Source organism: Cimex lectularius, unplaced genomic scaffold, assembly GCF_000648675.2.
Source record: "Cimex lectularius strain Harlan isolate CLEC.00 unplaced genomic scaffold, Clec_2.1 scaffold170, whole genome shotgun sequence".
Lineage (NCBI taxonomy): Eukaryota > Metazoa > Arthropoda > Insecta > Hemiptera > Cimicidae > Cimex > Cimex lectularius.
In genome coordinates this window covers 1,023,701-1,039,761 of record NW_019392810.1, presented here as the reverse complement: position 1 = coordinate 1,039,761, position 16,061 = coordinate 1,023,701, and the positions used below count along the sequence as shown (strand labels likewise).

Here is a 16,061-nt window from a genome sequence, read left to right as displayed (position 1 = left end):
ACGTTGACAAAATGGTTGTTTAAAAGAAGAGGTATCAATAAAAACACATGAACTTTTAAAAAATAATTTTTATATTAAAATAAACAAACAACTTCTTTCGATAACAATACTATCATATTGTATTAACATATATTACAATTTCTGTCAAATGGAATGTCAGACGATTCGTCATGCACGAATTTGTGGCAGGAAGAGCTTATTGAATTTTTCGACTTGAGTCCTGCAGACGGGGCAGAACTCAAGCCTGGGAGCACAGTCGAGGCAGGTGATCACATGAGCACAGGGAAAGAAGACCGTGTCTATTTGCCTGTCCATGCACACTCTGCAACACAAAAATAAATTATGCTTAAAATATACGAGTTCCAAAATATTACAAACGAGAAAAAAAATCCGTACCTGCAAGTGAAGGAATCGATGATTCCGGCGAGTCTGTATTCAGCGTCTTGCTGTTTTGTCTGGGGCTTGTTTTCCACTGGGGTGTACAGCGCCCTTCTTGCAGAGTCGTGTACTTCTCTGCACGTTTTCTGTATGTCGAACACATACTTCTTACCGAGAGGAGTCGACTCATTGAAGATAGAAGCGATGGTGCCCTTCAGGTCCCTCACATACTGGGAGGTGACGGCGCTTCTCACAGTGTCACAAGAGTAAAAATCGTGTCGTTCTGTTAACGACCTGTACAGCTCCGAGGCGGAAGCTACGCTACAACATTTGATCTCAAGTACGTCTTCGATGTGGTCAGAATTTATGTAATGAAGTTCAAAATGCCTTCGTAGTGACGATGTAGACTTAATAGCAGAATAAGGAATCCTACGGATTGATGTATATGTAGAATTTTTAAAATATTTATTTAATAATTTGTAAAAAAAAATTTACTTACATCTCTTCCTTTGGTGAATATATCCTTATTCCGTGTGGACCAATACCTATTTTCATGCCCTTTATATCAAACAACTCCTCACCATAATTTTCAAATTTTGATACTTCCTTTAAAACCCAGTATTCTTCTACTGCCTTCTTACGTGGTGGAGTCTAGGATAATAAGAAATATAGTTATAATTATATAAGTTATAACAATGATTTTGATAAACTCACCTCAGGTTCAAATTTGGGATCCTGGTCAAAAAGCTTTGCCCAGAATCTGAGCTTTTCAACAGACCAGGAACAGTCTTGACTTTCCGAGTTACAGATGAGTGAAAAAATACGCTTTTTAGATTCGTCCCCGTTCGGCTTGAGTTTCTTCGATTTGAGCTCATTTATGATCTGTGTATACATCAGATGCCTGCAAGAAAATCCCAGATTAAAATCATAAAATAAACGACGATGATAAGGACTCACCTAGTGGACTCAAGGAGGACGAGATGTGGCGCCGTCCAGAATTTGACCCTTAAATAAAACTTGGCCACTTCTCCCAAATTCTTCTCGATCCCGTTTCTGAGATTGAGCCATAACTCCTCCTCACCTTTGACATACTTGAGACCGAAGTAATCCAGCTCGGTGGACAACCCAAGTAATTCACATATCTACAAAAAAAGAAAAAAAAAATTAAATTCTCATTGCTTTTAAACTCATACAATCAATTATATTTTGTACTAAGGTGTAAAAAAGTGTTTGTCATATTCATGTATTATTCAAATTTATTCCAATCATTGGAACCCCCGACATGCTAAATGCAATGTTTAGTTAATGATCATTTGTTTCTCTTGCCATTGACTTTTTTGTTCTGATGAAAAAGGAGAAAGAAGAAGCAACAATTATTTCTTTACTTTAAACTTTTCTGTTCAAATTTTGAAGTTTGATCCAGTTGATTATTGCGTTTTTCCATTCTTATGCTTGCTGTTATTACATAGAATTTATATTTTGATGTTGACTTTATTGGGTGGTTTTTCATCTATAATTGAATGTAGTAGATTTTTTTAAAATGATTTTCGCCTGCGTACCTCGCTGTTTTAGTCTGATGACGAATTATGGGTTCAACACTAAGCAGACCTCAAGAGGACAACCCACAATATTTTTTTCTTTACTCTTTTGTTCAGCAAATTGTCTGTTCTCATACAAGATTTTTACAGGTCTTTCTTAAGATACAAGAAAAGAAAATCGCAGACTTGGCATCAAACTTGATCATACCAAAGCCAACAGGAGAAATTCAGACATCTTATAGCAAGAATATCGTTTAGCCTAAATCAAATTGGATAAAGTTCCAGTATTTGAGAAAGTTATTAAAATGTTTGACTTTTAATTTTATTTATTTTTTAATTAATTAATTAATTTTTTTAAAAGAGGTATTTCAACTACAAGGTTGTTATATGAATTCTTGGGTGCCTGTGTTTTTGAAATAAAGCCCATTTATAAGTACCTTAGAAGTGATAGCACCATGTCAATGCCTCAAACCATTGCGGCCGCCGATGCACCTTTTGACTTTTAATATACTGCTATTTTATTATATTTTAATGAGAATCAGATTAAATTGCTTCATTCTGTATGTTGTGTGAAGTTGGCAGATGATGTATACCTGTCAGGGACGATTTTAAGCATTTAGAACATTTTCAGCTTTTCTTCTAAACGAGTAACATTTTCTAAACATTTTCAGCATGACCTTTGCAACTCTATCTAACAGGGGCGATCAGTATGAAAGGAACTGAATGATCCACTACTGGTATGAGGTACAAAGGGATGAATGACTAGATTTAGTCATCTACCCTCCACCACTTCTCGATCCTCCCAAGTGGTTTAAAATCCAAGATGTTGAATTCATATTTGGATAATTGATTAGTTAGAAGCTGAAGCTCTTTCATATTTAATTAGGAGAAAAACAAGTTAGAATACCAACAAGTTCTTCACTAATTACCACATGTTATTACCTTCTTTAAAAAACTATTTGAACTAATGAAATTAGTTTTTCATGATCAAAAATGTCACTTCTATCCATTTTTTAAAAGTAACGGAGGCGTACAAAACATAAATGCCAAATCTGCTCAATACAGAATGTGAAAGGCACCATGATGTGCAATGTCCTGTCAGGTGCCTTCGTACAGAAAGTGCAACAAGTGGCCGAACATCCCACTCAACTAAAAATTGGTATCTTTTACTTGCACCTTTCAGTCTCCCCGCCAGACTGATAGGGTCTGTCCCAACGTTACCTCCATACCCTTGATATAAAACTCAAATACCTATCGCCTTACCCTATTCTTCAGCACCTAACGTCCAGCTTGTATCTCCAAGCGGTTTTATATATATATATTTTATATGTATATATTATATAATTATGCAGGGTGGGAAACAAAGACCCGAGGGGTTAAATAGGGGGTAGACTCGTACCCCATCCCTAAAAGGTCCGGGACTTGGTCGGTTCACGTGTCCTGCATAAATCTCTTGGACTTGTTCACAAACCCCAAGATTTTGGACCATTTTATCTCAGGGAGTGATTTGGTAATGTCCTCTCCTTCAAAAGTTTCGAATCTATGCCTGGCATGCCTATCACACTCTGCGAGGTAGTGCCGTGCCGTTTCTTCTTTTATTTCACAAAAACGGCAGAAGGGGTCTGATAGAATACCTATTATGGAGAGTTGTCTTCTCAGTGGGCAGTGGCCTGTCAGAATACTTATCAGCCTCCTAATTCCCTTCCTTGAGTTAGAGAATAGCCATTTCGATTCTTTTGGTTTGATCTCCTTCACAAACTGCGATTGCCTATGTCCAGGGGACAGATTCCATTCTTTAAGGAATTGTTTCATGCCCCCTCTATTAATACTCTCTTTCGCTGTGGTTATAGAGTGGGGTAATACCGGTTGTGGCCCGACAAACGCAGTATTAGATCCTTCTTTGGCCAGGCTGTCTGCCTCTTCATCGCCATAGTGCCCTTTATGAGCAGGTATCCATATGAGGGTTACCCCATTCTCATACCTAGAAGTGATCCTATTGATAAGTTCAACAGTTTCCTCCACCAGCCTAGATGTTGATAACTCTTTTTGTAATGACCTAAGACTGGCCTGACTGTCGGAAAAAATTCTACTATCTTTTCCCTTGATTTTATTATCCATAAGTGTTCTCCAGCAAACATTAATGGCCCATATTTCCGCATGAAAAATGGAGGTGTTATTACCAAGAGGGGAGGAGATGCTGATCCCTAATTTAGAAAGCGCTTTTCTATAACACTCATGCTTTTGTCATTAAAGCCATTCATAACTTTTTCCTTTCTGTTATATATAATGTGAAAAAGAGATGATGTTCTCTTCTTTTCCTTGTCTTCTATGCAAAATGACAGGTAGGCATTGTATGAACATGTTAAGCTTGTTTCGAATTTGTTTAACAGTTCTTTGGCAATCAACTTTTTTTTTCCTGTGCTTCGAACCAATCACTGGCTACTGCCTCGGATTACAAGCTGGGTGTCCTCAGTTCCTTTATTCGACATGTTGGCTATTGCTGCTACTTGGAATCTTCACGTAAAGTTTGGAGAGTCTTCATCACTCTTGCAGAAAAGCCTTGGCTCAATTATCACAGCCCACTTTGGGTTTAATTACATTGCTTTCACCTTTTCATCGACCAGGATCTCAGCATACACACAGTCGTCTTGTCGTCTACGTTGGAACTCCATATATTTAATGTTCCCATGGATTTTCATCAGGGATTACTTGCGTACCCCTGGCAAATGATGAAGTTTATTGTCATTATTAATTCCATTACAACTCCCAATAGACCTTTGGAGGAAAAATCCGCCAATTCACCACAAAATGATCATTATTTAAATTTGACCCTTCAGGATTTTTGTTACAGTTTTCAAGTCAAAAACAGACATATTTTGTAGAAGATCAACCTCACACTTGCCGGGCAACAGATTAGCATTGTGTATAATATAAATGGTGATAAAGAAACTAATATCTTTTAAATTGACGCCCGATACAAGCCAGCGCGGTAAATATAATTAATTTTATATTATATCAGAACGTCTACGTGAAAATCCGCATGTTTTGAAAGCTGGTCAAACAACTTGGGAATAATTTCAGTAAAAGGGAAATTTTAAAAATAAGTTGTGTTCGATTATTGCCGAGTAAAGTTTTCAAAACACGGCGATTTTTTATTTAAACCCGGCACGATTGTTTTTTAAATGGAACAGCTAATTTTTATGGTTAATATGTACACCGAATAAATCATATTATTGTTAACCAGAGTTCTTATATTGCGTTTTATATTATTCCTTGTTTATTGCTATTAAAAAACAACATGAGTAATCTTAAAAAATGGCTGAACCCGATATGACTAAACTCACTGTTTATGCATATTTTTATATAAATTTATTCTCGACTTTATTGTAATTTTATGCAAAACTGTTTAACAAGAACCCTCTCTCTCTCTCTCTCTCTACCTCTCTCTCTTTCTCTCTGTGACTCGCACTCGTTCGCTCTGTGACTCTCTCTCTTTCTTTCTGTGACTGACTCTCTCTCTCTTTCTGTGCCTCTCTCTCTCTTTCTCTCTCGTTCGCTCTGTGACTCTCTCTCTTTCCCTCTGTGATTCTTTCTCTTTCTTTCGGTGATTTTCTCTATCTCTCCTTCTGTGACTGACTCTCTCTATCTCTTCTTCCTGTGACTCTCTCTTTCTCTCTGTGACTCTCTCTCTCTCTCTCTGTGATTCTCTCTCACTCTCTCTCTCTCTCCCTCTCACTTTATACACTTTACTTTGTTATTTCTATTTCATGTCTGTTGTGACTATAAACAAGTATTATAATTGTAATTACACGTTAAGCGTAAGAAAGACCTAACTTTTGCATGTATTTTAATTTAAAAAGTCGTTAATCTCTCTCTCTCTTTCTATCTTAGTTATTTATTTTTAAAGCCAGCGTGCTTTATCTACAGCGACAATTGTTTATGTAAGGGAAAACAAATCAGTTGACACGATACATTTTTGCGATAAATTCTTTCTATTATTATTATCTGTTTGGTGCAAGAACAATTCTAGGTAGAGAACAAAAACAAAACTGTCAACAATAGCAAAACGGACGTACGCGCGCGAGGACGTACGAAAATAAAATTGTTTCGATCTACTGATGATCTGCGATTTTCCTGTTTTACAAAACAAGAAGGACTCATCAGGAAACTATAAGGGATGCTACCAAAGCAGTATTTAGATATTATCAGCTCCTACCTGGCAAACTTTAGAGTCAAAGAAGAAGACCGATATTCTGAACTCAAAACAATAAATGCATGAGTGCTATTGGGTTGTCCGGAAAATAATGCAGGATTTTAAGTTTTCATTAAAAAAAATCTATATAAAATATTCTGTTTACGTTTACAGGATTACTCATTTGTATGNAAATTATTTTGATTAAAGAACATTGCTTTAAAGTAACTAGTTTCTTTTTTTTTGTTTAATACCAAAATCCTGCATTATTTTCCGGACAACCCAATACAAGGTAGCATATTAGGTTCAATATTTTACTTGTTATACACCAGTGATTTTGCGAAACCAGATTTAGTAAAATTGCTACACTTGCAGATGACACAGCGGAAATGTCAGAACGACCGACCATCAACCATTCATCCAAAATCTTTCAAAAGATTTGTAACAAGATAAATAAATGGACAACACAATGAAGAATCAGGCTCAATCAGTATAAATCTAGACAGATAAATTTTAAAAACAAAAACAAAATTTTTCGTTTCTTATCCTACTACTATACTAATACTATACAGCGATACAGCTAAATAACTGGGAATGACCTTATACGCCGAGCTGAGATGGGAAAGCGCGTGAAAAAAGGCAAAAATACGTTAAAGGGATAGAATATACTAGTTGATAGGACATAGCTCCAATCTTACTATACAAAATAAAATATTATTGTACTTTATTTTTATTTAGGAGTTACTCTGACGGCTTGAAACCAAGTACTTAATACGAACATCCAATGCTGCGAAAATGGCCTTTCGGCATGTTTGAAAGTCTGCAGTCATTAATCTCTCACGAGGAAAAGGTTTTTAACGCTGCAAACAGAGCAATTTTGTGTTACCCTGCTTAATTACAGGGTTACCAAGAATATAAATTTTTGTTACTACTTGCTTAAAACACTTCCTCAAACTGCCCATCGCACTGAAACATTCGGTAAGCAAAGTAGGTCAGAATATGGTCAAAACTTGAACTCATTGTCAATTTCGTCATTCTAGCGTGCAAAATCCTTAGATACCGTCTTTCACGGAAATCGGGGTAAATTAATTTTTTGACTGATAATTTCAATGACCCGACTGATGTTCCTAGTGCTAAAAGTTAAAAGCTCTAAAATCATTTTTTCTCAAAAGCTAGTGGACCGATTTCTTGGCTGATAATTCGTTTTAAAGAAATTGTCATATGCATTTTATCGTACAATAACTGTATCCAAGATTAAAATCGGACTATTATTTCCATTAAAAAAAGAGGTTAATTCTGACAAATCATTTTCCTATTTTGTATATTTTCTTAAAGAAATATGTATTTTATATATTTCAATGGTATCTTTGTCATTGAAAAGCTTACGTTCCACTTCTTTCAAATGAGCTTTTTGACGTTAAAATATTGTTAGCCGTTTCAATTAGATATTGCGATACCTACTTATAAACATTAGAAAAGATATAAGAGGTTAAAAATTGATAAATTTTAATTCAAACAAAAATTCCTATTTAGGGGTCTCCAGAGGAGCTAAAACGAAATTTCATGTTGTACAAAAAACAATAATAATAATTTATGATCTAGTTTACCTGAAAAATATTTGGTTTTAAGAAATTTTTTGCCTGTTAATAAACTTTGTTAGCTTTTATTATATTTTTATTGCAATCTAAATACAAAGTGCTTTAAAATGATACATTCGCATAGTTGATTTAAACAAGTAGAAAGGCGAAATAAAAAAAGTAGAAAACGGAAAATGTCAACTTTCAAAATTTTCATTTTTGAATTATAGCCGTTTCAATCAGATAATGGGATGACTATTTCTCAAAATTCGGAAAATTTTTAGGGACAAACAATCGATAAACATAAATTCAAATAAAAATATATATTTACGATTCTCTGGAAGAGATTAAAAAAATGACCTTACTTGAAAAATATTTGGCTTTTAGAAATTTTTGACTATTTATAAACTTTATTAGCTATTAGTATAATCTAAATTAAAAAAAAAGTTTTAAAATGATACATTCATATGGTTGATTTGAACAAGTCTTAGAAAGGCGAAATAAAATATAAAAAAATGGAAAATTTCAACTTTCAAATTTTTCCGTATTTGAATTATAGCCGTTTTAATCATATTCCAACGACTCCTTCAAAATTCGGACAACTTGAGGGGTCAAAAAATCATAAATTTAAATTAAAACAAGAATTGGTATTTAGATGTTTCTGGAGTAGATAAAACGAAATTTCAAATTAGTTTCACAAAAAAATTATGACAGTTTACTTGAAAAATATTTAGTTTTTAGAAACTTTTTGTTTATTATTATTCAGAAATCGTGAGATGCGGTCTGGACCATGGATTTCTGAATAATTATCGATTAACGGTCACTAATCACCACACATTTTTGTTTATAGTTAGCTTTTATTATATTTTATTGCAATCTAAATAAAAAGTGCTTTAAAATGATACATTCACATAGTCGATGTGAACAAGTAGAAAGGCGAAATAAAATATTAAAAAATGGACCTAAGGAATTTTTCTTTACTTATAGCCGTTTCGATCGTATCTCGACTTCTTCAAAATTCGGAAGAATTTTAGGGGTCAAAAAATCGATAAATTTAAATTCAAACAAAAATTTACATTTAGGAGTCTGGAGGAGCTAAAACGAGATTTTATATCGGCTTAAAAAAATATTATGACCTAGTTTACTTGAAAAATATTTGGTTTTTAGAGATTTTTTGGTTATTGATAAACTTTGATGACTTGTAATATATTTTTATTGCTATCTAAATGTAACATACCGTAAAATGATATACGTATTCACATAGTTGATTTGAGCAAGTGGAAAGGCGAAATAAAAATATTAAAAAACGGAAAATTTAAAACTTAAAATTTTTTTCCTTGGCGAAACCAGGGCCTATTGGTAGGAAGTTGCATACACGTGTCCGATGATATTTTGTAGTGTAGAATCACAAAAAATTTTAACAAATAAAAATTCATATTTAGGGGTCTCTAGAAGAGCTAAAAAGAAATTTCATATTAGCTTCACGGAAAAAAATTTACGACCTAGTTCTTCTGGGCTGCGAACTTGCGAGCCCTCGTAAAAAATATTAACAAAACAAATTAAAAGTCGTATAAATAGAAACAAGAATAAGAAGATAAGAATATGGACTCTGTAACGCATACTTATTTATTATTATCAATCTAGATTATTGTACAATTTATCTCTTGTGGTGTTTACTAAAAGCAAACCGACATGAATGCCACTTGTCGTGTTTATTAGAAGAGTAAACAGATTGTAAAACAGTAATAAACAACAAGTCAAAAACAAATTGTACTTTATATGTATATGGGTGTTTATGTATATATATATATATATATATATATGTATGTTACAGGTTTGTTCAAAAAGGAAAAAGTTTTTCACTTTTTAATAAATGAACAGATAAAACAAGAATATTGCGTGGTTTGAAGATTTTTGACCTCAAAAGAAAACTAAATATTCAAACCTAACCTTCTTTGACAGATTACTTATATTTTTAACAATGTTTGTCTGCTTCGTAGTATTCTGTCCCTAACAACAACTTAAAAAAAATATATATTCTTTAAAATTATTTCTTTCTAGAAATTTAACGCTTTATGGCCTTTTAGCATTTACTTAGCCTAACTCTTGAAAAACTTGAGTACTTGAAAAACCGCGAAGCACGTTTGAAGACCGAACACCCTTTCTTTTTCTTTCCGTGGTATATCACAGATGTCATTTGTTTTCGTTACGCTTTACTACTTTTACAAACTGGCAAGCACATTGACAATCCTTAGGCCTAGGTGGTCTTTTTCTGTAAATTTTGTTGAAGTTTCTCTATTAACTGTGTCTAAAGATTGGTTTTACTGATTTAGAGTTAACGTCTCAGCCATTATCGTAAAAATGTATGATAAACTGCAAAGCACATGATCACCCCTGAAGGCCACAACTGCCTTTCTCTTTATTACGTTCTAAATCGCAAGTGCCTATTTGTTCTTTCTGTTCCACGACAATTTATTCCAGAACTTGTAGAATTGACTTACTGGTTCTACAAACTGCAAAGCACTTGATTACGCTTTAAGGCCAAATTGCCTTTTCTTTCTGTATTTTGTGTTATTGTTTCTTTATTGTTTATTTTTAACGAGTGCTTGGTTTAAGTACTTTTTTAGTGCCGACATCACCAACTTCAAAGAACATGATCTCGAATGAAAGGCAACTGCCTTTCTCTTTTTTACGTTTTAAATCGCAGGTATATACTTGTTATTTTTGTTTCGCGCTATTTGTTCAAGAACTTCTAGAATAATTCCTGGGCTTGCTGGTACAAACTGCAAAGCACATGATACATTCTTAAGGTCGACTAGGCTTTCCGTTTTTGTTAGAGTAATGATCAAGAACGCCCAAAAACTTGATAACGCTATAAAATAACGACATAAAATATAAAGTTTACAGCTCATATCAATGACAAGAAATTGTATTTTCTGATTGTCCCGATGATTTTTGCTTGGTAAATGACAAAAACAAATGCATGCCTTTCCTGGTCAGATTGATTTGCTGTTGTAGTTTCTTTATTCGTTTGTTTATTTATCTAAGTATTTAACTTAACTGCAAAACACGTTACCTTCTGAAGAAAAACAGTTTTTTCGTACTGGGTATACACGGGAGGTGTTTACAAGATTTTTAACAAATTTTAAGATTTATATATTCTATTTTCCTTAATTTTGTACGATGGACATTGAATAACAAGAACTTTGTTTTGTACAAAGTTCTTCAAAATTTTAAAATATTTGGGGACAGCATTTTCTCAGTATACACAAACATACCTAAGGAGTTTAAAACTGCAAAGCAGATGACAACATCGAAAATTCAAAAAATGTCTGTAAAAAAATAACGATAAAAGTTTTAAACGTTTTTATTTCCAATTCTAATAAATTAACGGGATTTTCTGCACATTAGATTTGGAAAAAAGATTTGACAATTCAAACTACTGACAAGGGGACGACGAGGACGTATTTCGACTAAATTTTTTTCGTGTTTCTACACTCCAAAATAGGCAACTTCTTACATATAGGCCCTGGGTATCGCAATTTTTTTTGTTAAAATTTTTAAATATTTTTATTTTGACTTTTTACTTACTCAAATCAACTATGTAATATACCATCATACAGCATTTTTTATGTACATGGCAATAAAGGTATAACAAAACTATGAAAGGTTATCAATAGCAAAAAAAAAAAATTATACAGACCAAATATTTTTCAAGAAAACTGTCATAAATTTTTTATTTGGTGAAAGTAGTATGAAATTTCGTTTTACCTACTCCAGAGACCCGTAAATATAAATTTTTGTTTGAATTTGAATTTATCGATTTTTTACCCCTACAATTTTTCCGTATTTTAAGAAGTCGTTCTCGCCATAACTGATTGAAACTGCCATAATTCAAAAACGGAAAAATTTTGTTAATTGAAATTTTCCGTTTTTTAATATTTTATTTTGCCTTTCGATTTATTCAAATCAACTATGTGAATGTATCAATTTAAAGCATTTTTTAAAATTTAGATTGCAATAAACATATAGTAAAACCTATCAGTCAATAGCCAAAAAAATTCTGCAAACCAAAAATTCATATTTAGGATTTGTAACAAGTTGTAGCTTAAAGGAAATTTCATATTAGTTTAACAATAAAATTATGATCTAGTTTACTTAAAAAAATATTTGGTTTTTAGAATTTTTTTGGTTATTGCTAAACTTTGACAGCTTTCACTATACCTTTATTGTAATGTAAACAAAAATGCTCTAATATGATATATGTACACACACATAGTTGATCTGAGCAAGTAGAAAGGCAGAGGAGCTTTTTTAATATTTTTATTTCGTCTTTCTTCTTGCTCAAATATTATTATTGTGAATACATCATTAAGCAGCATTGTTTGTTTAGATTGCAATAAACATAGAGTAAAAGCTTTCAATGTGTTGCAATAACCAAAAAATGTATAAAAACCAAATATTTTTCATAATTTTTAAAACTAATAAGAAATTTCGTTTTAGCTTATTAGAGCCCCCTAAATATGAATTTTTTGCAAGTAAACTATTCATAAATTTTTTTCGTGAAACGTATGAAATTTTTTACTTTATCAGTAACATAAAAAAATTATAAAAGCCCAATATTTTTCAAGTTAACTATGTCACAATTTTATCTGTGAAACATATAAAATTTCGTTTTATGTTCTACAGAGACTTCTAAATATACATTTTTTCTGAATTTAAATTTATCGATTTTTCTACCCCTAAATTTTTTCCGAATTTTGAGAAGTTATCATAATATCTGAATATTGAAACGGCTATAATTCAAGAACAGAAAATTTCGAAAGTAAATTTTCAGTTTTTTCTATATTTTCATTTTGCCTTTCTACTCCATTTCAAATCAAATTTCAAATCATTTTAAAACACTGTATTTAGATTGCAATAAAAATATGGCAAAAGCTATCAAAGTGATCAATAGCCAAAAAAGTTTCTACAAACCAAAAACTCATATCTAAGGGTCTCTAGAGGAACTAAAACGAAATTTCAAATTAGTTTTAAAAAAATATGCCCCCTTGCGCGTGTGGTGGGCACTCCCCCAAAAAAGTGGGCACTCTCAACACGACACGCAAGAATGGCACAATTACCCAGAAGATAAACACTTTGAGCCCTGAAGATGATCTCAATAAAGATCGAAACGTTGGTACGATAAAGAAAATGTTTTTCTCAAACCTACATCACACCAGACCGCATCTCACGATTTCTGAATAACTATTGATAAACTTTGTTAGCTAGTATATTTTTATTGCAATCTAAATAAAAAAAATGCTTTAAAAGGATATATAAACACTGTTGATTCGAGCAGGTAGAAAGGCGAAATAAAAACATTAAAAAACGGAAAATTTCAACTTTCAAATTTTTCCGTTTTTGAATTATGGCCGTTTCATCGGATTTCTGGTAACGTCTTCACAAAATTCGGAAGAATTTTAGGGGTAAAAAAATCGATAAATTATATTCAAACAAAAATTTGTATTTAGGAGTCTCTGGAGGAGCTAAATGAAATGTTATATTATCTTTTAAAAAAATTATGACCTAGATTACTTGAAAATATCTGCCTTTTATAAATTTTTGGTTTTTGATAAACTTTGATAGCTTTTAATACATTTGTATTGCAATTAAATTTTAAAAAATGCTGTTAAATGATATATTTACAGTTGATTTGAGCAAATAGAGACGAAATAAAAATATTAAAAAACGGAAAATTTTAACTTAAAAAAAAAAAAAAAAAAAAAAAAAAAAAAAAAACAATGGCGAAACCAGGGTCTATTGGTAAGAAGTTGACTACACGTGTTCGATATTTTGGAATTTAGAGTTGGAATTTGAAAAAAAAATTTGGTCCAAATCCGCGACCCACCAACTTGACCGTCTCCTTGTGATCGTTGGGCTCGAAACACTGCAAAGCACATGATCTTAAAACTAACGAATAAACTCGTATTTCTACATATTAACAATCTTGACTTTTTCTTTGCAGTACGTTGATAAAATAAATACCCCAACTGTCTCTTAATCAAATGGGTGATACTTTGCAGTTTATTCTTGTTGTTAATTATAATTAACAGCAAAGCAAATCCAGCCAGATTTATTTTTTACTAAAAGGCCTGTTAAGAAGACAAAACTTACAAAGTTTATACAAAAACGTGCTTTAATTTATAATAAAAATAGAAAAGTCGTAAAAAGTTAAAATTTTTTACTTGGGTTTTTGCTTCATAAAAACTAATTTTCAAATTGTTTTTCCCTCGTTTTAGTTTGATTTTTTTGCGAATAATTCCTTTGTTGTTTATTTGTAAATAGTTGCTTTCCCTTTTTAGTGTTAATCCTACTTGCGAGGGCTTGGGAAACTGGAAAGCCCCCGACAACTTGTAAATTCTTTTTTCCCCTTTTAAAGCACTACAGTTTGGATTTATTTGTCCGGAGGATTTTGTAAACGGTTTGAAAACACTCACCTTTTCGAGCAGCTGCTGCCCCTTGGACTTTTGACCTACGCATACGTCGTAAACGATCCCGCTTGGCAGAACGACGAAGCAGAGCATTTTGTTACTGGTTGGGCAAAAGGACGACGGCCACGAAATCCAAATCCATCCTCAGCCGGGTGCCGAGATGCTTTTATCACGATTGTCGAATGCGATTTCAGGAACGAGATCCGATCAGGAGCACAGACCGACTTGTTTTGACTCTCGAGAGACAGTGCTCTCGGCTCAGTCAACATGGCCGACAGACGGACGATAATCGATTCACTCTTTCCTATCGATACTCGAAACACCGACGAGAATCTTTTCAACAATAATTTTCAAAACCCATTAAAGATAATCGGTTCGTTTTCTTCCATTTCACTATCTTTTCAACATTTTTCTTCTTAATACTAAAATTTTATTTCACAGTTGTTCATTTTTATAGATAACTCAATACAAATAATTAAGAAACACTTGTCAGGATTAAAGTGTTAATAATTTAAAAACGACAAACAGCGTCATTTTTTACAAAATTGCTATTCCACCACATTTTTCTATGCTCGCTTTATTTATTTATTTTTTTTAAATTTGTTTATTTTTTATGAAATCAAAACAAACTTACATAATTTTGTTAATTTTGTTTTATACTTCAACAATTTATTCGATTCGTTAAGAATCGATTTTAAAACTACTTTACCTTGATTTGAAAAACTTCCGGTTTTTACACTTAAAAGCCAATGAAATAAGCCTTTAACTTGTTTTTTTAAACGGAAGAAACAGGTTTCTACAAACCTTGTGTCCGTACATAAATTAACATTCCCTGGTCACCAGGAGGAAAAGAAAAAAGCTATTTCCGTTTAAAAAAAACAGAGATGCATGCTAAAAATCAAGAAGAAATACGAGCAAGAAAGAGCGGAAAAAAGAAAGAGTGAAGGTCGAGATGGAGACGGTTAGGCGTTTGAGTGAGTATGTCAGTGTCAGGGTCATAACATTATTAGAGCAAGGTCATAGCCAGCGCGAAGTCCCCAGGAGAATAAGTGAAAATCACAATACCATAAGAAGGGTACTTCGGCTCTTCAGAGAAACAGGGCTTCCCAGTAGTAGGCCAGGACAGGGCCGATATAGGTCTACAAACGAGGGAGACGATAGATTCATACGTCATCGGTCATCAAAACCGCAGCATTAAGTGACATGAGATAAGAAATCTGATAAAACAAGTTTGATACGTTTTGATTTCCTCCAGGAAGAAGCCTGTAAGAAGAAGGCTCAGTGAAAATAACTTCAGGGCCCGGCACTCGGCTCGTAGACCTTCTTACAACACTCAGGAAATACTCAGGCTGCAATTCGCACGAAAACATGTGAATTGGAAGATAGGGAATGAATTCGCTTTACAGATGAGGTGTGAGTTGGTCTCAAGGCTTCAGATGGGCGTAATTTCATATGGAGACCCTCAGGAGAAAGGTACGCCCCCATGTTTAGGTGGCATTCCTCGGTGGGTGATTGATGTTCTGGGATGGCACATCCTTGTACGCCCGCACCGAATTGTTTGTTGTGTGAGGAAGATCTCCAACATCACACAGGTACTTACAAGACATAATCGAAGAACATGTAGTGCTATTTGGCCCCACACCGATGTATTGGTAACGGCTGTTGTTGAAGAATGGGAAAGAATTACTCCCGTAAAGTCAGCAGTGTCCTGTTAAGACCCGAAGTTTTATCCTGCTTCTGGTGTTTGCTAGAAGATTCTTGGAATGTTTATGGCCAAAGTTTTCCACTGTTAACTCATTACCATTTTGTCTATTTATCTAATATACTCATTAATAGTGTGAATCCCTATGCTACAGAAGAGTTCAAGACCTTATCAACGGTATGGCTTTTCCTTGCATGGGTG

At 33.3% G+C, this 16,061-nt stretch overlaps 1 protein-coding gene across 1 annotated transcript; it reads right to left on the bottom strand.

The window, feature by feature from the left end:
* Positions 1-51: 51 nt before the first annotated feature.
* LOC106672064 (E3 ubiquitin-protein ligase MYLIP-A) lies at positions 52-14,445 on the bottom strand. The gene is made up of 6 exons (XM_014403169.2): positions 14,165-14,445; positions 1,336-1,520; positions 1,093-1,279; positions 878-1,029; positions 397-807; positions 52-322 (listed from the first exon to the last, which is right to left on the bottom strand). Exons 1-6 carry the CDS (start codon positions 14,249-14,251, stop codon positions 169-171), a joined length of 1,176 nt encoding a protein of 391 aa, XP_014258655.1. The 5' UTR covers positions 14,252-14,445; the 3' UTR covers positions 52-168.
* Positions 14,446-16,061: the final 1,616 nt, after the last annotated feature.

What these genes read in the sequence shown, in the direction of transcription:
- LOC106672064 (XM_014403169.2), bottom strand. Translation starts at nt 14,251, where the DNA reads ATGCTCTGCTTCGTCGTTCTGCCAAGCGGGATCGTTTACGACGTATGC. An exon ending in GGCAGCAGCTGCTCGAAAAG is followed by an intron (nt 1,521 to 14,164) that starts GTGAGTGTTTTC and finishes CTTTTTTTGTAG; the next exon opens with ATATGTGAATTACTTGGGTT. An exon ending in ATCGATTCCTTCACTTGCAG is followed by an intron (nt 323 to 396) that starts GTACGGATTTTT and finishes TTTGTGTTGCAG; the next exon opens with AGTGTGCATGGACAGGCAAA.